The 23859-nt window shown below is 36.4% G+C and overlaps 1 protein-coding gene across 5 annotated transcripts in view; it reads right to left on the bottom strand.

Moving 5' to 3' along the window:
* The window catches only part of SPAG9 (sperm associated antigen 9), a 154313-nt gene that overhangs the window by 40317 nt on the left and 90137 nt on the right, over positions 1-23859 (bottom strand). For 3 of the 5 annotated variants that reach the window (XM_068531565.1, XM_068531566.1, XM_068531570.1), the window contains 4 exons: positions 14173-14214; positions 6763-6970; positions 6117-6216; positions 522-643 (listed from right to left, as the gene is read on the bottom strand). In XM_068531565.1, the coding sequence (XP_068387666.1) occupies positions 522-643; positions 6117-6216; positions 6763-6970; positions 14173-14214 (472 nt within the window). The remainder of the gene's footprint in view (positions 1-521; positions 644-6116; positions 6217-6762; positions 6971-14172; positions 14215-23859) is intronic. The other 2 variants (XM_068531568.1, XM_068531569.1) reach the window with 1 other exon arrangement.

Raw genomic sequence — 23859 nt, 5'->3', positions numbered from 1 at the left:
TATCCTTTTCAAACCAGATATTCTTCAACAATACAAACTCTAAAATGATTACATTTCCCAAAGAGCTAAAACAGAATACTCTGTGAAATCTCAGAAAAATCAAGTGTTATGATTTCTTATTTAATTAAGGTCAAGAGGATTTAATGAACGCTATTTAAGACAGGAATTAACTATCCATCAATCCATAAATCTATACATCTATACATATACCCCATATATACATATATCACTGTGCTTCTTCTATGTAATACTGTTCTCAGAATATAGCAAGAGTTCAATAAATTGTGTGACATGAATTCAAAATACAAACTAAAATGCAATTCTAGGCACATCCATAAGTGAAGATATTCTCATTTAAAACTTTCATTATCTCAAAGAATACATTCTTATTAATTATGTAAAAGTGCAATAACTCTGCCCCACTGGACAGTTAGAGACATTTTAAAGAAATTTTCAATTAAATCATTTTAAAAATCTATTTTTAAGTCAGTATGATACTACTTCAGATAAACTTATCATACCTAGTAAATCTGCTCCTTCATCCACATCTCCAATTAGACCTGAACCAGCTGAAGATAGTTCTTCAAAGAGAGATTCTGTATTGCGATCAAAAGCTTTGTTCTCTATGCCTTTGGTGGGAGTGCTAGGCAGAAAAAACCAAAACCAAATCAACAAATATGTCAAAGATGTTTTCAACAGTGCAAAATGAATACAAAAGGCTGTTACATAGGAATTTTTTACCTGTAATTTACATTTAATATAAAATATAATTTACAAGGATTTCTCAAGGGTTTCATAAGAGATTCCCATTAAACTCCACAGAGAGAACTGTTGAAGAATATATACAATGTTTTTGCGATGAGATCCTAGCAAACACAAACAATAAATGGCAGCTAAAAGAGAGCACTGCTCTGCATTGTTCAGGCACTGGTCTAAGTCCTTTCACAGACTACCTTATTAAAATCTTCACACCTACTCTACAAAAGGTCTGCTGCTATTATCCCGACTTTACAGAAGAGGAAACTAAAGAGGTTATGGAATTTGCCAAGATCATCCAGCAAATGAGTCAAAGAGGCAGAACTCAAACCCACGCAGCCAGGCTTCAGAATCCATGATCTTAACTACCATGGTCTCTGTTGTCTGGGTATAAACTGGCATGGCCATTTTATTTTTCTTTTAAGGGCAACTTGGCAATATCAAAATTTAAAATGTAAATATCCACTGACCCAAGAACTTGATGTCAAAAAAATTCCTACAGGGAATTCCCTGGCAGTCCAGTGGTTAGGTAGGACTTGGTGCTTTCACTGCAGTCGCTGGGGTTCAGTCCCTGGTTGGGGAACTAAGATCCCGCAAGCTGTGCAGCGTGGCCACAAATAAAAAGATAAAATAAGAAATAAAAAATCCTACAAAGCCCCTGTCACAAGAAGGCAATTATGTATGTTAAGATGATGGTCAGAGCAGCAAAAAGTTGAAACAACCCAAGTGATCATTAACAGGGCACAGATGAAATAAGTTATGGATATACCTAAAAGTTTCAACTTTTAACTATAACATTAAAATACAGCTTTAGAAATGAAAGAAACCCATTATATAAAGGTGCTTTTTATAAAGCAAGTTGCAATACAGTATGTATAATATAAGCCCTTTTTGCAGGGGTATGGAGGAGAATGGGGAAATGTACATGTTTGTGCATTAGTGTTACACTAATAGAAAAAAGTCTGCACAGGATTTCCAGTTAAATACGATGGACATAGTCATTTATCACCCAATAATTCAGAAACTCAACTAAAATGACAGTAAAGGAATTTAAAAAGTATACACCCACAAGGACATAGGGAACAGAAAAAGAAACTACAGCAGATGAAATGTGAACAAAATTATATAAGATGGAAAACAGATGGGCAAACAGTAGAAATTGATTTAACAGACCAGACAAAGCTTCAACTTAAGCCATTACTGTTTAGGAAGGAAGTCAGCATGCTGCCAGAACCCCTGAAAGGCTCAGGAATTGAAGGAACCAGCAATCTGCAGAGAGAAGCATGCAAGAGGGAACATAAGATAGAGGGATGTGATGAAAGACAGCACAAGAAGCAATATGAGACCTAAATCCAACCCTCCAGGACAGTGAGACCTCCCTTCTCCTGGCATTGCTCCCTGAACAATGGAAGCCAAGGTTAAATGTTACAGGCAGAAAACTGGAGAATCAATATCATTTACTTAAGTATGAGCAAAACAGCCACAGAGCACCAGACGATCATAGAAAGCCTCTATCATAAAATTGGGTCCAAAACACTCAGAGTAAAAGGAGACAGTGAATGCAGACAGCAGCAAAAACTTAAAAAAAAAAAAATTAATTTTATTTTCATAATACAGTTACATCTGTAAGAGAACTGTAGGGTGTTATAAAAAGTAACCATCCAAGAAAAACAAAAAACTTTTAGAAAAAAAAACTGACGAGGGTTGAAAGAGAAAGGTGAAGAAATCATCCAGAAATTATAACAAAAATAGAAGAGACAGAAAAGAGGGGAAAAAGGGAATTATGAGGGTCAGTCCAGAATGGTCAATATCTACCTAATACGTGTTCCAGAAAAAGAGAAGAAAAGACAACAAAAAGGAGAAATAAGAGAAAATTTCTCAACTGGGAAATATGAATTTCCAGATGAAAGGATTACTGCAGATACAAAAGAAGATGCCTACATCGAACACATCATCATGAATTTTTAAAAAGGAAAAAAACAAAACAACAACAACAACAAACAGGGATAAAGTAAAGATCCTAAAAGCTTACAGAGAATATATTAAAAAAGCAAGAATCCTTGGGGCTTCCGTGGTGGCGCAGTGGTTGAGAATCTGCCTGCTAATGCAGGGGACATGGGTTCGAGCCCTGGTCTGGGAAGATCCCACATGCTGCCGGGCACCTGGGCCCGTGAGCCACAACTACTGAGCCTGCGCGTCTGGAGCCTGTGCTCCGCAACAAGAGAGGCCGCGATAGTGAGAGGCCCGCGCACCGCGATGAAGAGTGGCCCCCCGCTCGCCGCAGCTAGAGGAAGCCCTCGCAAAGAAACGAAGACCCAACACAGCCAAAAAAATAAATAAATAAACAATAATTAAAGGTGCTAATAATTAAAAAAAAAAAAAAAAAAAAGCAAGAATCCAAATGGCAACACTCCACTAAACATGACAATGAATTAATGTCTTCACAATTCTGAAGAAAAACTTCTGAAGATTTCCCAACCTGAAATTCTATATCCAGCCAAACTATCATTCCTTTAAATGACATTTATCATATTCAAGTTCTCAAAAAACTTACTTCCAAAACAGTCTTTGCCAGGAAAGCTAGTAAGAATATATTCTGTCAAAACAAAGGCATAAATCAAGAAGCTAGATGTCATGGTATCCAGGAAATAGAAGATGGAACAAAGGAGAGAGGTAAAAAGAATTCCCAGCATGAAAATGACAGCAAATTCCAGGACCAGAGCAAGCACAAAAACGTCTGCATTGGAGAATGGTAATAGAAGGTTCCAGGAAACTGGTTTTATTTATATTTGGCCATTTTGAGAATGTTTACATTTATGATTTGCAGGGTATCTGTTAGTGAATTAGTGATAGGTATGTAGAAACCTAAGCAAAAGAAACAAACAGAACAAAACCAAAAAAACCCTGAGGCTTTACTAAATTAAAGAAAAACGAAGTTGTAAAAGAAAGGAAATGTAATCATAGTATATTCTGTGGCTAGGCTGTTATTAGTATTTATATAATCGTAATGATATAAACAATGAATGTTAATTTAACAGAAACTGAGATATAATTATATTGGGAGGATGAAAGGAAAGATGATGGTTTAAAGAGCTATATCCTTGTCATCTTCCACTATAAAGTCAATAGCTAATATTGCAGCCTTTTTTAAACCAGGACTCCTCATTTGATCCACAGAATACAGAAAATGATTTGAGTGACTATTTGCTCAATTCTCCCAAAGAAAGTATACAGCTAGTACTGTTCTAGATGCACAGGAGTATAAATATTTATTTATTTATTGGCTGCATCGGGTCTTAGTTACGGCACACGGGATCTTTCGTTGCAGTGCATGGGCTTCTCTCTAGCTGCGGTGTGCAGGCTCAGTAGTCGCAGTGCACAGGCTCCAGAGCGTGTGGGCTCTGTAGTTGCAGCACGCAGGCTCTCTAGTTGTGGCGCATGGGCCCAGCCGCCCTGCAGCATGTGGGACCCTAGTTCCCTGACCAAGGATCGAACTGGCATGCCCCGCATTGCAAGGCAGATTCTCAATCACTGGACCACCAGGGAAGTCCCTGGACAGGAGTATAGCTAATTCATTATATACAAGGGGCGCCTTAGGGCATTAGGACTTGATTTTCTCACTGAATGCCAACTGAGAAAGAGAGAGACCAAGGAAGAACAGCATAAGGATGTGATTTAGATACCTGAAGACAAATACCCAAAGAGACCTGAGAAGTGATAGAGATTGCCTCTTGGGAGTGGGAATGAGGGGTCAGTAGGGGTACGGGCCTACTATTGCCCTTCATATTTTGTATTACGATTTGACCTTAATACTGTCATACATGCTTTAGTCTAATAAAAATGTCTTTGACTTTTAAAAACAGGTTCAGAATGACAAGAGCGCACAACTGTTAGTAAGTAGCTGCATCTCTTAGGTTTAGGAGAGGATGAATAAGAAGCAAATTTCACTTTTTACACTCTGCATTAATTTCTTAAATAAACAATAAAGAAAAAAATATTTCAATAGAGCACAGCCTTTGAAATCAGAGTCCTAGATTGAATCCCAGCTCCACCTCTTGCCAGCTTGGTAATCTTGGACAAGTACTGTACAACTCTGAGCTTCCTTATCTGTAAAATGGGGGTGAAGACATCAACCTCATAAGGTTATAATTAAGATAAAATTATATAAAACAATAATGAAGGTAACAATAATGTTAGCTAACATTTATTGAACTGGACACTTTGTCAATGATTTAACATATATTGATTCATTTACTCCTTACAACCATCTGAAGTATTATCATAATTCTCTTTTATGGATGAGGAAACTTACCTCAGATTCGAATCCAAGTCAGGATTTGAATGCATGTAGTCTTATTCTAGGCTCATGCTTTTTAACTGCTACTGCATATAATGTCTAGCAGTGATCAAAAAAATGGCACATATTTTTATGGTCATTGTTAATTAACTAAAAAATAAAATTTATGGAAGAAATTAAAAGGCAGCAGCTCCTGTGTGACATTCTTGAACATCAATATATTTCAGATGATCTTCATTAAGATGATGCATACCATTCTCTTCTAACCTCTAAATAGCCTCCCCATGTAAAATGATACTAAAATGAGACTAATTTCTTCTAGTAATGAGATCATTACAGTTTTGAAGGGAATATATTGTCTTCTTCCTGATTGGGGGAAGGAATAAAGTTTCTTCAAATTATATTTTCCCCACTTTTGCTGTTATGTTTTTCCCAAGTTCCACAAAGTAGGGAATACTCCTTGGCTGTCTTTTTTCCCCATCCGTCCACATGCTCCTAGTCCCTGATGCTGCAAAGGTAACACTTCACAGAAGATTTAAACTATGTACAATATCCAGCTTCAAAAAAGAGAAAACTGGGCTTCCCTGGTGGCGCAGTGGCTAAGACTCCACCTGCCAATGCAGGAGACACGGGTTCGAGCCTTGGTCCGGGAAGATCCCACATGCCACGGAGCAACGAAGCCCGTGCGCCACAACTACTGAGCCTGCGATCTAGAGCCCGCAAGTCACAACTATTGAGCTCGCACGAGCCTAGAGCCCGTGCTCCGCAACAAGAGAAGCCACCGCAATGAGAAGCCCGCGCACCGCAACGAAGAGTAGCCCCCACTCGCCGCAACCAGACAAAGCCCGCGCACAGCAACAAAGACCCAATGCAGCCAAAAATAAACAAATAAAATAAATAAAAATTTTTAAAAAAAAAAGAGAGAAAACTGAAATATAATATCAACATTTCTTCAGCAAAACATTTGAATGCATTTTATCTGGTCAGAGACCAGGGGACAACAGTGTGCTTTGGGAGAGGGGAAAGGGAAGGATAAGATGTCCTAATTGGGCTTTTACAGTACCTTGAGCCTTTATATCCACTGAGATCTTTATCCATATCCAACTCAGGAGTGGATTCAATGATTGCCTGAACTTCTGACTTCTCTTCATTTTCAGCAGAGTCTTAGGAAAGAACAAGATAACAAAAATAATGCATATAACACATACTGCCCCTGTTATGAAAATTGCTTCTATGGTTGTAAATACATCATTTGATCATAAAAAATTTTAAAGAGTTGATTCTAGGAAACACAAGGTTAGATAGACAATATGTCATATATTCAATTAACAGTAAATATGAGCAACTAAAAAATAACTAAAGAAAGTTTTCATTTGTGTTTCTTTGGACACAGTGCGGTGTACACCAGGCCAGAACTCACTGTTTTCATTGTATTTAAGGGGTGAAATACAGAGAAATTAAAGACAAAGGCTAAAGACCTAAGGTAGGGAACAGAAAAAGAATGTCCTCCTGCCTTTCAGGCTCTCAACCCCTCAGCCACTGCCCCACCACTTTTCTCTCTAAAACTTTATTTAATCATCACATCTTAAAGCTTATTTACAATTGAATACAGTTTTATAAATCTATGGCAGCAACACCCCAAAGGTGTCATATCCACATCTGGATTTATTGAATACTTTGTCAGTATGTAAATAACGAGGGTCACTTACCTGTTGATACATTTCTAGTTTCTTGGACTACCTGTACTTCAATATGTTTGCTTATCTCTGACTTATCTGGTGTATCTGCAACCTTCACAAATCCTTCATTCTCTTCATGTAAGGGAGTATCACTAGGAATTGCTGCCACATCTGAAGCAGTTGTTGATGCTGGAGTGGTAGCTTTAGATCCTCCCTGGCTAACATCAGAAAGTTCATCCTACGAATAAATATAATTAGGGAAAACATTCTGATACGTAATTTATTTAAAACTATCTTTTAAATGGGTTAAGAAACTTGAAAGAAAATTCTATTAAAAAACAGTAAGTCACTGATTATCAAAGGAAATCAATTAATCTCTGCAGATTATTTTCAAGTAATTGGGAAATATTTAAGCAATCATATTTTTCCAGACATACATGAGATTCTTCTAAATAGAAGACCTGAAGATAAAAGTACAGTGGCAGTATTAGTAATAAAATCATACATTACTGTTATCATCAGAGTTTGTAATGGCAGTCCTAATTTGTAAAATCATTTGATAATAAAGACTTGTTTCAAAACACTTAGAGCATGTACTGTGTACTACATGTGAGCATGTACTACTCTAAAACAGCAATGGAATAACAAGATTCTTAATCTCAGGATACAGTTTTGTAAACAGTGTTCTTAAAACATCCTGCATCCAGGGGATTCCCTGGTGGTCTAGTGGTTAGGTGTCCGCGCTTTTACTGCCAATGGCCCGGGTTCAATTCCTGGTCGGGGAACTAAGATCCTGCAAGCTGCAAGGCGTCACCAAAAAAAAGAAGAAAAAAAATATCCTGCATCCAGATCACTTAAAGTGCTTATAAAAAGGACAGATTCTAAGTCCAAGCCCAGACTTTAGGCAGTGAGATCAGGTAATCTGCATGTTTAACAAGCAATCCAGGTCATTTATATAATCACTAAAATTTGATAACTACTTCTAAGATCCACAGATAGGCTTCAAGAAGTACATGCTCAGACTGAAAATTTATGCAAACATTTATGTACAATGAATTTTTCTAGGAAAAGTAACTACAACTTTTATCAGATTTTCAATGGGGTTTGTGACTCCAAAATAATTAAAAACAGCTGTCCAATAGCTACCAATAGTGAGGCAGTTCTTTACAGCAAAGTTCCCAGGTCTTAAAGAGAATGTGACAAAATATTTAGTACTAGTAATGATGATGATGATGATGATTAGGGTGAATTTAGTGAATTTACCAAATGTATAATTTTGGATAAGTTATGTATTCTTTCTATAGCTATGTTTTCTCATCTGTAAAATAGAGATAATGGTACCTAATTCATTGGATTATTCTAAATTTTTCTATATAAAGACTTAGCAGTGTTTTCACACATAGTAAGTGTTTAAAATGTTGGCTATTTATTATAATTTATAACAATACATTATGCACAACTTTGAAAATTTTGCAATGCATGCTTTTGGCCTAAGGAGAAAAAAAGAATACATAAATATATTAAATTGTGCTATGGTGGGGGATGATTATTAGTGATTTTTATTTCCCTCTTTAAAATTTTATCTTTCTTAACTTTTAAAGAACATGGTTTAAAATACATTATAGCTAAATCAACTATAGTTCAATAAAAATAAAATAAAATACATTATAGCTATAAAAATAATGGAATAGAATCCAAGCAATTAAAAATAACTAACACTATACCAATCTTACACTGTCTGAGATTTAGGTTATTTTAAGTGCTGAAAAGTAAGAGGGTGTTCAAGTTTAAGACTCTCTTCAAGTGTAAGAAAACATTTTTTGACATACAGTCAGCTTACACATGCTATGATGGACAGCAACTACAATGAAAGTAATCACACTTGGAGAACTTAACCATCACCAAACCTCTTAGTTTTACAATATTAAAATGTTTCATCTCCATTTTCTTCTCTTAATACTTTAATTTACTATAATGCATTTTGATGTATGGCTGAACTAATATAAATCAATTACCAGATGAGAACAAAGGGCATGCAAAAGAAAATATATTTTCTATGGCAAACCGAGAGCTCGTTATCCCTTCAATAGTCCTCCCACCCACACTCTTCATCCCTATCCCAGGCTTTTGGAGGTTTTTCCCCCCTTATTTTTGTTTTTAATAATGAGAAATCTATAAAGTCACAGACTGTGACCTAGCATGTTGTACTCACTAAGAGTCTTGAGTATCTTAGCTCTTCTGGTGGGTTTAAGCTCTAACACGTGGATAAAACCCAAATATTTGCTGAAGACCATCATCCTAGTAAATTTTTGCTAGTCTCATTTTCTGACAGTTTATATTGTACTTGGACTTTTAATAGTTGGTCAGCTACTGATTATTTATTGCTCATCATCATTTTAAGAAACATATATATCCATGACAGATGATCCATTTAGCAAAAACAAATCTCATCTGAGATTCTGAATCTATCAAAAGAAAAATAAAGTGGCATATCCATATTAGCACCCAATACTTACTTAAAATGAATTTTCAATGACATAGGAAAATGCTATGTTAAATTGGAAAATATATACATATACTTTTAAGGAAATAATCGGAGATGAATAGAGGATGTCATTTATAACAGCAAAAAACTGAAAACAACTTAAATGCTCCAAAATAGGAAATTAAGAAAATTATAGAATATCCATACAACAGAATACTATGCAGCAATTTAAAAAACTGTGTTGTAGAAGAATACCTACTCAGATGGAAAATATTCACACTATTCTGCGAAGAGACTGGGGACTAAAACAGTTCTGTATAGTATAATCAACTAAGAATGGCTAGAAAGAGCTATGTCAGGACACTCATGACAATTCTAAGAGTGGTTGCCACTGGGTAGTTTGATAATGAGTGACTTTTGCTTTTACTATGCTCTTGTTAGCACTTCTAAATGTATATGTTTTTAAGTAGAAAAAAATTATAAAATTCAGAATATAAATCTATATATGACGTATGGTCTCAAAAACAATTTCTATTTATTTATTTGTATGGCTGCGTTGGGTCTTCATCACTTTTTAAATTTATTTATGGCTTCTCATTGCAGTGGCTTCTCTTGTTGTGGAGCACGGGCTCTAGGCACGTGGCCTTCAGTAGTTGCAGCACTCAGGCTCAGTGGTTGTGGCGCACAGGCTTAGTTGCTCCACGGCATGTGGGATCTTCCCGGGCCAGGGCTTGAACCCGTGTCCCCTGCCTTGGCAGGTGGATTCTTAACCACTGCGCCACCAGGGTAGTCCCTCAAAAACAATTTCTTTAGGTATATAAAGAGACTAGAGATAGTAAGTTTTACTATAACTAGATGAAATTCTCTTTTCAATTTGAAAGTTTTGAGAAAAAGAAAACCATTTATACTATTTATGAGTTGGGACTATCCATTCATTATTGCCTTGTGTTTAAAATAACTTTGATTACAAATATTGCAATATTAACTGTATGCTAATAAAATTAGCTGAATTACACAGCCAACTATTTTCTTCTGTGCATCTCAAATACAGAGCTGATACCCAATGGGAAGAAAGACAAATCAAATACATTAACAGTTCAATCCTCTATCACCTCCTCCCCTGTTAAAATTAAAAGACAAAATTATTTGACTATTTCCTGGAGCTGGAGACTGGCACCTAATATAAAAGTATCTGATAAAAATTTCATCAAGCAAATTAGCTTGTTAGAAGTTGAGTCCGGAAAACTGACAATAATATTTCTGGAGCCAAAGAGGACTATAGTGAAAACAACTAGAAGTCACCCTGAGTACCACTCTCTTGGTCTTTGTTTTGATGTGTACTCTATTTAACAGAAAAAATAGAAGTGGCATTATTTTGGTTAATCTAACAGCCTGGCTAATTCACATTTATGTTATCATATACATGAATTCCCAAGCTTTAAAAATTTAAAGTATAAATTACATTTAAAAATTAATATAAAGAGTCCAGGTTCTGATGAAGTATTGATGGACAGCGCTTAAACCCATCAAGACTATGGATTCAGAAAGCCCTAGAGAATATCAAGTTCATCTAGAATGAGAAAATTATACGCCTTTGAAGCTATTTGAAAAATAACTGGATGTCGATCTTGACCTTGTCATTTCCATTTATCTCTCAAATAAAAGTCAAGTAGAGAAATTATTTCCTCTTCCTTCATATCACCCTACCCCACAAGGTCTAGCTATTTTTACCTTTAAAAAAATTATATAGTAATTTAAAAGTTCACAATATAAACAGCTTGGCAAAAGCCCTCTTCCCCAAAATCATTTGTGGATCTGGGAGTATGAAATAAAGTAACCAGGAGAGAGCTGAACCTAAAACAGGAAAAGGACTCTGACACTTCAGGGGATCTCAAGATTTAGGGCTACAAGGAAGTGGTAAATTAGGATCTGCTTAGAAGATAATATTTTAAAATGCTATCCAAATAACATGAGATTATTGATCTGTAACTTGCTTCCCTTTTATACTTTTACCACATAAAAATATTTTACACACATTAAAATAGCTCACAGTGTGGGCTGCACTTCTGATAGCTGGATCCCAGGGATAGACCATGAGAGCTGAAGAGGGAAAAGCCCTGAATTTTAGGGAATAGCTTTCAAAAGACGTATTTCTCCTTGGTCTCCCAGATAGTGGAGACATAAAGCTCCCAAGATTAGCAGGAAAGCAATGAGGTGGGAAGTCTCTGTCATGTGTTTGACCAAGGGCACAATATTCTTATATTGTATCTCCTATGGAAGAAATTATGAAATTCTGTCACTAACAATGCCTCCAACTAAAGATAGAAGGAAAAAAGACAAACCTAAATATTAGCCGGCTAAAAGATAAAATGTATCACTTTTGGTCAACAATAAGTTCATATGATACCAGGTACAAAATGAGGGAAAATATTTTACTAGGACCTAAATGGAAACTGGAAGCATTCACATAAATTATTCAACATAAAGTTATAGGGGAGTTGCATGCTGTTGTTTTCGCATTCAATCTGTGACTTCTGGAGACCTCTAATTCCTATTTTATGCTGGTCATACGCCAGGTGTACTGTTTTGGCTAATAGTTTTGACTACAAATGCTGCTTTATTTATCTGAAGACCACTGGCCTATCAATTTCAATTGCCTGATGCCATTAAGATATCCTCTTCAATGACACAGGTGGGTGCCAAAAATGGAGACTTACCAGGTGGTCAAGTCTCTTTCTGATAAACGTTACTTGTTTTGTAACCCCATTCCCACTCTTTCAGTTTTTAGAAACTCTTACATTGTAGGCTTTCATGTCACTGGAAAATGCCCACAAAAACGAGCAACCTGACTTGGGGTTCCAGTGTTATAACTATAAAGGAATGGCACTCTTGTGCAACAAAACAAAATAACAAGTGCTGGTGAGATGTGAAGAAATTAGGACACTTGTGTACTGTTGGTGGGGTTGTAAAATGGTGCAACTGCTATGAAAACAGTATGGAGTTTCCTCATAAAATTAAAAATAGAACTACCACATGATCCAGCACTACCCCTTCTGGGTATAAAACCAAAAGATGTGAAAATAGGGATTCAAAGAGATATCTGTATACCCATGTTCACAGCAGCACTATTCATAGTAGCCAAGAGGTAGAAGCGACCCAAATGTCCAGCGAGGGGTGAAATGGATAAACAAAATGTGGTGTATGTATACAATGGAATATTATTCAGCCTTAAAAAGGAAGGAAATCCTGTCACATGCTACAACATGGATGAACCTTGAGGACATTATGCTAAGTCAAATAAGCCACTCACAAAAGGACAACTACTACATGATTCCACTTATATGAGGTATCTAAATTGGTCAAATTCATAGAAACACTAAGTAGAGTGGTAGTTGCCAGGGCTGAGGGGAGAGGGGAAAGGGGAGTTGTTGTTTAACGGGTATAGAGCTTCAGACGTGCAAGACAAAAAAGCTCTAGAGATCTGTTTCACAGCAATGTGAATACTGTTAACACTACTGAACTGTATACTTAAAAATGGTTAAGATAGTAAATTTTATGTTATACGTTTTTTATCACACAAAAAAACAGAACAGGTGTCATTACTTTTAGCTTCACTTGAGATACCATAGTGAAAACCATCTGGTCTTTGTGCTATTTTCCTACTGGTTTTAGATTATCAGGCTAAAAGTCTATAGGCCTTTACAAAATACTTTCAGATGTTCCATTCATCAAATGCCTCCTGTACCCAGTGCTGTCTAGAATACATATGTCATGTGTTATCTGGCATTGCCCCATTACTATTTATGTTCAGAAAGACTATAAAGTAAGTTCACAACTAAAAAAATAAATTATCCCACTAAGGACAACTTAGAAATGTTCCAATATACTGTTTTCCTAGGTAGCCGCCTGATTTCATCTGAAATAAGCTAAAAAGGGGGCAAGCAACTCTGCTACATAAGTTTGTCTTTAGCTTCAAAGATTTTAAGCCTAATGTAAGTAAAAGACAAAATTACAGAAAGTAACTAGCCCAATGGATACCCACTATAACACATCACCTTATATTTAATTTCTATGTTTACATTTCTTTCTCCCCAAGTTAAAGTTGTGTCCAAAGCAGTAGTTTTAACACTCTTTTGATTTACAACTCTACACCATAAGAGAATCACAAAATTCTGTGTATACAAGTATTTTATGGAGAGCTTCATATCTTTAATTTGATTCCTAGAGGAGTCTTTGACCCAAAGAAACACTGAGAAGCATAATTCTAGACACATTTAGTTGAAATAAGTCTGGATGCAAATTATACTGTAGGTTCAAAAAAATTTAGAGAGGCATCTATGACCTACCTCTGAAGATATTTCTGAAAAAGACACTGTTCCACTGTCATGGACCTGCTGAAGACCTTACCCTGGTTAACCCTGACCTAGTGGGTAGGAGAAAGTCTTATTTTGTCTTTATATCCCCAGGGCCTAGCATATCAAGCCTGACATGAAGTAGGCTCTCAAAAGATGAATGAAGCTGAATGGTGCCCTGACTGGGGCTGAACAAATCTGTTTAAATAGGGAGGCAGCCCAAGGTAAAATGACATACTAGGCTGTCTCCAGGATACATACAAGTTATGTACATTCTGCCCTGAGGAAGGTATTTGTGCAAAGCATACATGTTTTCTTACCTAGAGCTGGATAAATAGAAATAGGCTGAATTTCCATAGGATTTACTTATTATTTTCTCCTTTGTTTCAAAATGCTGACTTTAGAGAAGGAGTAAATTACAGATTACAGTAAAGCCCTAGCAACCACTGTAGAAGAAATAATTTTCTTTTTTATTTCAGTGAATAACATCAGCAGTCTTCAAAACTGAGCACTTGATGTCTTGAAAATAGCAACTGAGAAAGTAACCAAAAGTTAATCACTTTCATTTACTATTTACAAAACGTTTTGAAACCCCATTCTCACCTCCTGTTCTATAGCCTTCAGAGGTTCAGGACTACTGCTGACCTGGGAAGAGGGAAAGATTATAAAAGAGAAAAAAAAAATCATGTATTTACTAGGTGTTAGCATATTTTTAAGTATCTTTGGCTTGTGCTACCTCTCAGGATAACAAGATGCATCTCTTTTATCTACTTTGTTAAAATGAGGGTTTGGGGGTTTTGTTTTGTTTTGACTTAAAATGACCTCCTTTAAGCCTCTATTTTAAGCCATATCATGACTCAAAAGCCACCTCTTGGGTCTTGTCTTACCTTATACTTTGTCAATAAGCAGTTTATCAGTTAACCCTTTTTTCTATTCACACAGCTGTGTGAAATCTTCCTGAAATTTATCCTAATCATCTTGAGTAATTAACATAATAAATATTCCAATTTAGCATACTTGGAAACATTAACCACACTGTTATTCCCCCCCCACCCCCCTCATTTCTGAAACTGTTAGAGAACACTAACAATCGAAGGGTAACCAAGATTCAAGTCCTTTTTCACAAAAACATCTATTTACACATATTCTTTATTTCTATCTGTACATTTGCTCTCTTTGAGACAAAAGTGTTTTTCTTAAACACAAAGCAATTTCAAGTTTTAAATATTCTTAGTCTGGAAATCCATCCAAGTCTTTTAAAAAGTCTAAAATACAGCTCTCCTAGCTCTCTGTTAATTCCCACAAAAAAATCCACAGATGAGCAAGGCATGATTCACTTTTTTTCTTTTTTTTTTTAATTGAAATATAATTGACTTACAATACTATACTAGTTTCAGGTGTACTACATAGTGGTTTGATGTTTTTAGACATTACAAAATGATCACCACGATAAGTCTAAGTACCATCTGTCATCATACACAGTTATTTCAATATTACTGACTATATTCCCTATGCTGTGCATTACATTCCTTTGACTTCTTTATTTCATGAATGTAAATTTGTACCTCTTAATCTCCCTCACCTATTTCACTCATCACCTCATGCCCCCTCCCCTCTGGCAATTACCAATTTGTTCTCTGTACCTATGAGTCTGTTTCTGTTTTGTTATGCCTGTTCGTTTTGTTTTTTTAGGTTCCACATATAAGTGAAATCACATGGTATTTGTCTTTCTCTGTCTGACTTTTTTCACTTAGCATAATACCCTCTAGGTCCATCCATGTTGTCACAAATGGCAAGATTTCATTCTATTATATAGTTGGATGATATTCCATTTAATATACCATAGCATGATTCACTTTATACAAACCAGACTGCCTCTCCCTTAATATCTGTTCACATGATCTTTGATTCTGGATTCTCATCTTCAACTCTTCTCAACTATCATTTCATCAAAAGCTAAGTAAATAACTCTCTAAATAAAAATAAAAAGATTGTGAACATACATTTTTAAATGAAAAACAAAAAGCAAGCTGCAGGAAATACTTAGAGCATAAACCCATTTATCGTTTTTTTTTTTTTTTAAGATTTTTTTTTTTTTTGATGTGGACCATTTTTAAAGTCTTTATTGAATTTGTTACAATACTGCTTCTCGGTTTTTTTTGGTTTGGTTTTTTTAGCCACAAGGCATGTGGGATCTTAGCTCTCTGAACAAGGATCAAACTGGCACCCGCTGCATTGGAAGGCTAAGTCTTAACCACTGGACTACCAGGGAAGTCCCTAAACCCATTTATCTTACAAAGACATATATGAGTATGTATTATCTATGTGCAGATATAAAGAAAAGGGTATGAATGATACACCAACTATTCACAATGACTGAGGCAAAGGAATGGAATTTAGAGTTGGACAACTATACATTTTTACTCTAGATTTTCGATATTATTTGATTGTGAAACATTATTAATATGACTTTTTAAAAAAATTATTAAGCCCACTTTCTAAAATATTTGGACTCTGAGCAACTTTACAACATTTCTCGCATCTGGCATTGTGTGTGACCCGGTAGGCATCAAAGTTTTTTAATGCAAAAAGCAAGGTAATTTTTCTTCAACAGGAAATACTTAGAGCTATTTTTCCTATTCTAAGAGCTTGTTTAAACGTTAAATATCAATAGTAATAAATACTCATGTGCCAATTACTTCAAAAAAAGTCACATTAGAAACATAAGCTTTAAATACCATCGTTTTTAAATAGTGTTGTTTATTTGGAGTTTTACCATTTTTCATTCTCAACATACACTAGCATCTTGGTCAATAAACAACACAATACATAGGCCAAAAAGAGGAAAAAATCTCACTGATTAACACCCACTAAGAAAGAACTAATTCCACTGCCTCTTCTCCAAGCAAGAGTTTAAAAGGGGAGAAAGTATGTATCTTATAATTTTATTTGTCAGTTATACCTCAATAAAAATGAATGAATAAATGAATGCGCAAATACCAAAATATTAGGAAGAGTAAATCTTAACTCCCTTTTCCCTTCAAACTGCAACTGTCAGCTGTGGATGATTCCTGAAGTTATCTAATGAGGATATATGTGAGTGGGAAAGTTTGTAAATAAAAATTGAAGTTATAGAAGAAATTCCTTACCCTCTGTCCCAAGCAAAACCAACCTGAAACATTACAACATGTAATCCATTTTTCTTAAAATTCTATTTTTATCTTACCCTACTGTAAACACTAATATAAAAATCCAAAAGGAGGTAATGTATACTATAAACTAATGGAAAAACCCAACATAAGCATCAAAGCAATCACATTCCAACCAGTAAGCACATTTAGTGCCTAGATCTTGGTTCCTAAATACCATTCTCCAATAAACAGAACCAAGGTTTCTTGGAGAAGCACTTGATTGCACAGCAGAGGCAGGGAAAATGCAAGAGCCTGGAGCATCTGATGGTGTCAGGAAGGAAGGACTCAAAAGAGTATGGGCATGTCGAAAGGGTATAGGATGACTCCTGAAAGAGCTCCTGATGTCCAAGGCTGAAACACTTTGAGCAACAAAATAAATAGTAATGGGACTTCCCTGGTGGTGCAGTGGTTAAGAATCCGCCTGCCAATGCAAGGGACACAGGTTCGATCCCTGGTCTGGGAAGATCCCACATGCCGGGGAGAAACTAAGCCTGTGCGCCACAACTACTGAGCCTGCACTCTAGAGCCCACGAACCACAAATACGGAGCCTGTGCACCACAACTACTGAAGCCTGCGCACCTAGAGCCAGTGCTCCACAACAAGAGAAGCCACCGCAATGCGAAGCCCGCACACCGCGAGGACGAGTAGGCCCCGCTCGCCACAACTAGAGAAAGCCCACGTGCAGCAACGAAGACCCAAAGCAGCCTAAATAAATAAATAAATAAATAAATAAATAAATAGTAACAGCATTGGATAACCTACAGAACAAAATAATACCTTTGAGTTCAAATATGAAGGAAAGAAGGGAGGGAGTGAGCAGCTCTCCCTCCCCAGTTAATAAATGTAGGATGAAGAAAATAGAAAATAAGCATTACAACACCACAGTAATAATTATTGTAGGTAAGATTCACTGATGCACACTAAAAAGGAGAAGCAGGATATTGGCGCAGTCTCAAAATATATCCACCAAGATATTAATTAAATTATAAACAGAAAAACAGTAACTTTACAGTAAAGAAATCCAACACACACCAGCTGAACCAAGCAATCGAGGTTAACATCACCACTACGGCATTCTACAGTATTCTTGCCAAAAATATATAGCCTCAATCTAATCATGAGAAATCATCAGAGAAGCCCAAATTGAGAGATATTTTACAAAATAACTAACCAGTACTCTTTAAGCCTGAAGGTCATGAAAGACAAGGAAAGGCTGAGAAACCACCAAACGTTAGAAGTGACTGAGGAAACATAACTCAATGCAATGTGGGATCCTGGATTGCATCCTGGAACTGAAAAAGAACAGTAGTGGGAAAACTGGCAAAATCTGAATACAAGTCTGTAGTTCAGCTAATAGTATTGTACCAATGTTAACTTCTTAGTTTTGATAATCTTACCATGGTTAGTTAACATACCAATGTTGGGTGGGTGATGGGTATCGTTCCTTCTGTACTATCTTTGCAACTTTTCTATAAGTCTAAAATGTTTCAAAATGAAAAGTTAAAAACAAAACAAAACAAACCAAGAGCTTTAACTGTTTTGAAATTTAAAATCACACATGCGTTTTACAACAGGATCTTTAATCACAAAAGACACAGGAATAAGGTTTAACTACTATAGAGATTCAAGCTTGGGAAAACTAAAGAAATAGGAACAGTTTAACACAAATGGAGGAGGATGGAAAATTCTTCTAAACAATAATGCTGGCTCTGTTCAGAAATTTTCCATTCTGCATGCTAAGCACGTCCCCTGACGAATGCAGCACACACTGACCACTGGCTTTATATACCAAACCCTGTTAACAAGACCTTCTCACAGCTGTTCCACTGAAGTATTTCAAGTCATGTGGTTTCAAAAGTACTCTTTAAAACTTTCACAAGTAGGTATCAATCCAATTGCTTTTTAGCTAAAATTGTTTTTCTCAGTTCTAAAAGTCACATTCTACTAATAACCAACAACCCAGGAGACTCTAAAGGAAAAAATAATACTTTTTCGGAGTATATATACATATGTGTACACTCACACACGTCTTTAGGCATGTGCAGGTGCATATAGGTGTATATATACATATATATGTGTACATGTGAAACTAGATGGAATCTATGAAATCATTGCCAAAGTGATACTAACCAAGGTCTAGAAAACAGCATGAAAATTTTATGTGTAGGATATTTTAAATGATATTTAAAACACTTTGTTCTCTTTCTATATTTGGGCACGAGGGAGAGATATCTGAACTCTAAACTTGTAAAGCAATGAAGAACTTATACAACATAGCTGGTGAGAATACAAACAGCTACCATCCCTTTGGCAGGCAATTTGGTGCTATCTAGCAAAATCTTAAATACATGCTTCAATCCAGCAATCCCACTTATAGGAATTATAAATACAAGTACAAAATTATGTACAAGGTTATTCAATGCAGCATTGCTTATAATAGCAAAAGATTAGGAAAAACTGAGATGTCCTGTCAATAAAGTAGATTTTAATGGCAGATGGGATATGTGATCCCTTTCCCCTGGCCCTTCCTCAATAATTCTGATGTATCATTCATCGTCCTTCACTCCGTTGTTTTCCATTTCTTTTTCTATCGGACTCCTCTTCTAAGCACACAAACAACCCAGTCTCGCGCCTTCTAAGAGTACTTTTCCCTTCACCCTGCCGACTGAAAACACCTTTTCACTGTCCTCCCACCACAACCACCTTTCTTGAGTAATATACACTTTCTATTTCCTCCTTCGTGAATATAATTCAGTTGGATGAACAACCTTACCTTAACATTTTTGCCTATTTCCACCCTAGCATTTTTATAATACATTTTCAATAGAAAATGTCATTTAACATAAGAAGTTCCTTTTTACCAATTTTGCTAGTAGCCCCCCATTAAGAAATTTCTGTTAATGATACAATATAAAATTCCTCTGCTTTCTGCCTTAAACTGATCTCTAAACTCGATTTGAGGACCATCAAAAGGTATCAGGTGAAGCTTCATGTAAGCTGTGGCATTTAGATTGGCCTTGAAAGAATACTTCTACTGGTGGTAACCTAAGCAGGATACAAATATGTATGTGGGAAAACTATATAGAAAAACAATTGGATGCACAGGTGTGGAGTTCAGGAAAGGGGTCAAGGTCACAAATTCAAATTTGTGAACACTGATGGGTGGATGGTATTTACAGACATGAAACTTGAACTACCCAGATTAAGTACAGGAGGGGGCTGAAATTTAAGCCCTAGAGAACTACAACATTTAGAGGTGCAAAAGCAGCAATGGAAAAGGACCTGTGAAGAAAACCAAAGAGAGAGGGAGAGGGGGAAATGGGAGACAGAGGGAGAGGGGGAGGGGGAGGAGGAGGGGGGAGAGAGAGAGAAAGAGAAAGAGAAAGAGAAAGAGAAAGAGAAGTATCCTGGGAGCAAAGTGAAGAAAGCATTTCAAGAAGCAGAAAGTGGGCTTTCCCTGGTGGCACAGTGGTTAAGAATCTGCCTGCCAATGCAGGGTCACAGGTTTGAGCCCTGGTCCGGGAGGATCCCACATGCCACAGAGCAACTAAGCCTGTGTGCCACAACTACTGAGCCTGCACTCTAGAGCCCGCGAGCCACAACTACTGAGCCTGTGTGTCACAACTACTGAAGCCCATGTGCCTACAGCCCGTGCTCCACAACAAGAGAAGCCACCGCAATGAGAAGCCTGTGCACCGCAACAAAGAGTAGCCCCCGCTCACCACAACTAGAGAAAGCCTGCGCGCAGCAACAAAGACCCAACGCAGCCAAAAATAAAATAAATAAATTTTTTTACAAAAGAATGATAAAAAAAAATTAAAAAATAAAATTAGAAGAAAACTAAGCTGGAAAGACAAATTTTATTAAAAAAAAAAAAGAAGCAGCAGAAAGTATTCAAATTTGTCAAATGCTGCTACAAGGCAAGGTGGGAATAAGAATTTTCCATCACACTATTTATTTATTATTTATGGCTGTGCTGGGTCTTCATTGCCGTGTGCAGGCTTTCTCTAGTTGCGGCGAGCAGGGGCTACTCTTCATGTGGTATGCAGGCTTCTCACTGTGGTGGCTTCTCTTGTTGCGGATCACAGCCTCTAGGCATGCAGGCTTCAGTAGTTGTTGGCACGACGGCTCAGTAGTTGTGGCTCACGGGCTTAGTTGCTCTGCAGCATGTGGGATCTTCCCGGACCAGGGACTGAACCCGTGTCCCCTGCATTGGCAGGCAGATTCTTAACCACTGCGCCACCAGGGAAGTCCCCATCATACTATTTAGAGAGACGGATATTTTGTATAACCGTGAAAAAAGGCACATTGGTGCAGTAGGTAGCACTGAAGTCTCAGAGGAATGGGATGAAGAGAAAAAAAAACATTCTTCAAACACACCAAAGTTTGTCCCCACCTTGGGGTCTTTACAGATGCTAGTTGATCGTCCTGAAACGCACAGTCCTCTGGACCTTTCCATGCACCTGTACCTCCTTCATTTCAGGGCACAAGTCACCACCTCCAAGAGGCCTTCCTTCACCACTCTAAAATAAGCACCCCTCCTTACTAGTTACTCTCTAGCCCCTTACTTAGCTTTTTAAAAATAGTACATAACACTACTTGAAATTCCATGATTTCATTTATATTTGTTTGTTGATTTCCCCCACAAAAATACAATAAGTAAAGGAATAATATGTACAAATACTTCTTTTTAAGAACAACTTGTATATTTTTCTAGGTGCATCAGTCCTGGCAGATTTTCCAGTACAGCTGTCCCTTGGTATCTACCGGGGATTGTTCCAGGACTCCCTGTGCATACCGAAATCTACAGATGCTCAAGTCCCTTATATAAAATGGTATAGTATACCTGAAGATATAACCTTATTGACTACAACTCTTTCAGTGAGAAATCTGCAATAAAGCAACAAAAAAGGTCCATAACTTTACAATCATGGGCAAATCCCCTTTACTGCCATTCTTCTGCCACAGAGTTTCCCTATAGTTCTGTTTCCTTGGTTATAACCCATCATGTGGTTTTCTCACAGAACATTTTCACCTTAACCTTAATTCGCAGAAAATTTGTGCTAGTAAAATTAATTTTACTTATAATTCTCACCTTCAGTCTTTCATAACAAAGGCAAAGCATACTCTAAACATAGCTAGGTCATCCCCAAAGTTCTCAGAGAAACGAAAGTTGAAGAACACCTTAAATTAGAGATGGTCTAGTCCAACTCCTGCCAGACATGGAAACCGAGAACAGTGTGCATGTTCAATGCAATCCACAAGTGAACTCTAAACCCCTGACTCCCAGGCTTTTGTAAAGTTAGAGAAAGACATCTGACTAATAACAAGGGCTTAGGTAAATAGTAAAATATGTCCTAATTATGAGACATACTTCACAAACTGGACTTCTACCATTTTGTAATGTACATTTCCATTCCCAGAAATCCTTATCTGTTGAGCCTTTATCTCATTTACTGGCTCCATGTCCACAGTAGTGACAGATTGGATTTTATTTTAAAAACCTCTCTGGGGAATACTTGCCTTAGTATCTCTAGGGAGGATACAAAAAACTCCCCTGTTTAAATCCATATTAATAATCTGTTAATCAGTTTATAACATGTCAGCAGAGTTCTGTCACAGCATATCACTGGATTAAATAACAATCTTCTCTTTAAGGTATCTTTCTGGATAGTAGTTAAAATACAGTTACCATATGGTATACATATTTGATGTCCTAGAAGTATCCCTCCTACTTAATTTTCTTTTGGGAAAGGGACATGGCAAGTAGGCGATTGAGAGCTGGATGTTTTGGAAGATCTATTAAACCAACAGGCAGGCTAAAAAAGTCAGTGTGGCCATAGAGGTAAGAATGAGAAAACTTCCTAGTGGCATCACTGTGGACTGATACTGAGCAGCTGCATAATTACCTTCTAATAAAGTGAGCAAAAAAGAAAGGAGAATGAGAAAAAGGTGAGGTTAGGCCTACTGTTAAAAATACTTTTCAGTGGGAGCAAAGCTATGAAATATTTATTGACTGCTTACTGTTTTGAGCACATTTCAAAGGTCAATGGAATGATTCTAAATGCCTCTACCTACTAGAGCTGAAAAACAGACCATTTATATTATCTTCAAAAGAGTCTTTCTAACATCTAAAACAAATAATTCATTTGACAAACATGTTCTGAGTGATTATGTGCTAGACACATTTTCTAAGTGCTAGGGATACAGCACTAAACAAACTGCATGGATTTGGAGAGAAACAAAGTAAATAAGTAAATGACTTTGTAATTTAGAAGTATCATAAGAGCTATCTATATAAGTACTTAAACCATGATAAGTAATTTGGAGAAAAAGAGACCAGAAAAAGGAGATAAAGAAGTAAGTAACTCAACTGTATTCATTGTAGGTGGCCTGTTTGTTTTATGACAGAGTAGATTTTCTAATGTAACAAGGTTCCTTTATAATCAGTGTTCCCTTTATAAATATTGCACTTTATAAGATATATACTATAACTTCAATTATTTTCAATTATTAGTAAATCTCCACTCTTAGAATATATTATTATTTATATTTATAACTTATTTGGTGACAAGATCTTGGTCAAGAACATAATCTATAATGAACTAACACCAGGCCTTTTTAGCTAAACACAATGCACTTTTGGATATTGCTTTATGAAGGTTTTGAGGAAGGTATCATGCTTTTTTGTTGTTTTTTAAGTGAAGCCCTACTAAATTGCGAAGCTTCCCAACAGTGAACCAAGGATTTCAGGTGGCAATAATTTTCAATTCTAAAAAACATAATTAGGTTCACTGGTCACCCCATCCTAAATTCATATAATGTAAATCAAATAGAAATAGCCTAACTCAAATAGAAATGTTGGTCATTAGTATGACAACCAAGATATAACAACGCTTGACTCTGTTTTCCTATATAACTTGAAAAAGTATAATAAAAAACTGAAACTCTTGGGAAGAGCTCATTTCCAATTTAAAAAAAGCATCTGTTTTACGAACTAAAATGTGTACATACTATTTCATTTTATTATGTTCTGGTTGTCTTGCACTTCAATTTGGATAGGAAAGCTTATAAAACATAAACTGAAGATTTTCACAG

The sequence above is a fragment of the Eschrichtius robustus genome, chromosome 20 (assembly GCF_028021215.1).
Source record: "Eschrichtius robustus isolate mEscRob2 chromosome 20, mEscRob2.pri, whole genome shotgun sequence".
Taxonomy (NCBI): domain Eukaryota; kingdom Metazoa; phylum Chordata; class Mammalia; order Artiodactyla; family Eschrichtiidae; genus Eschrichtius; species Eschrichtius robustus.
This window is presented reverse-complemented; position numbering and strand designations above follow the sequence as displayed.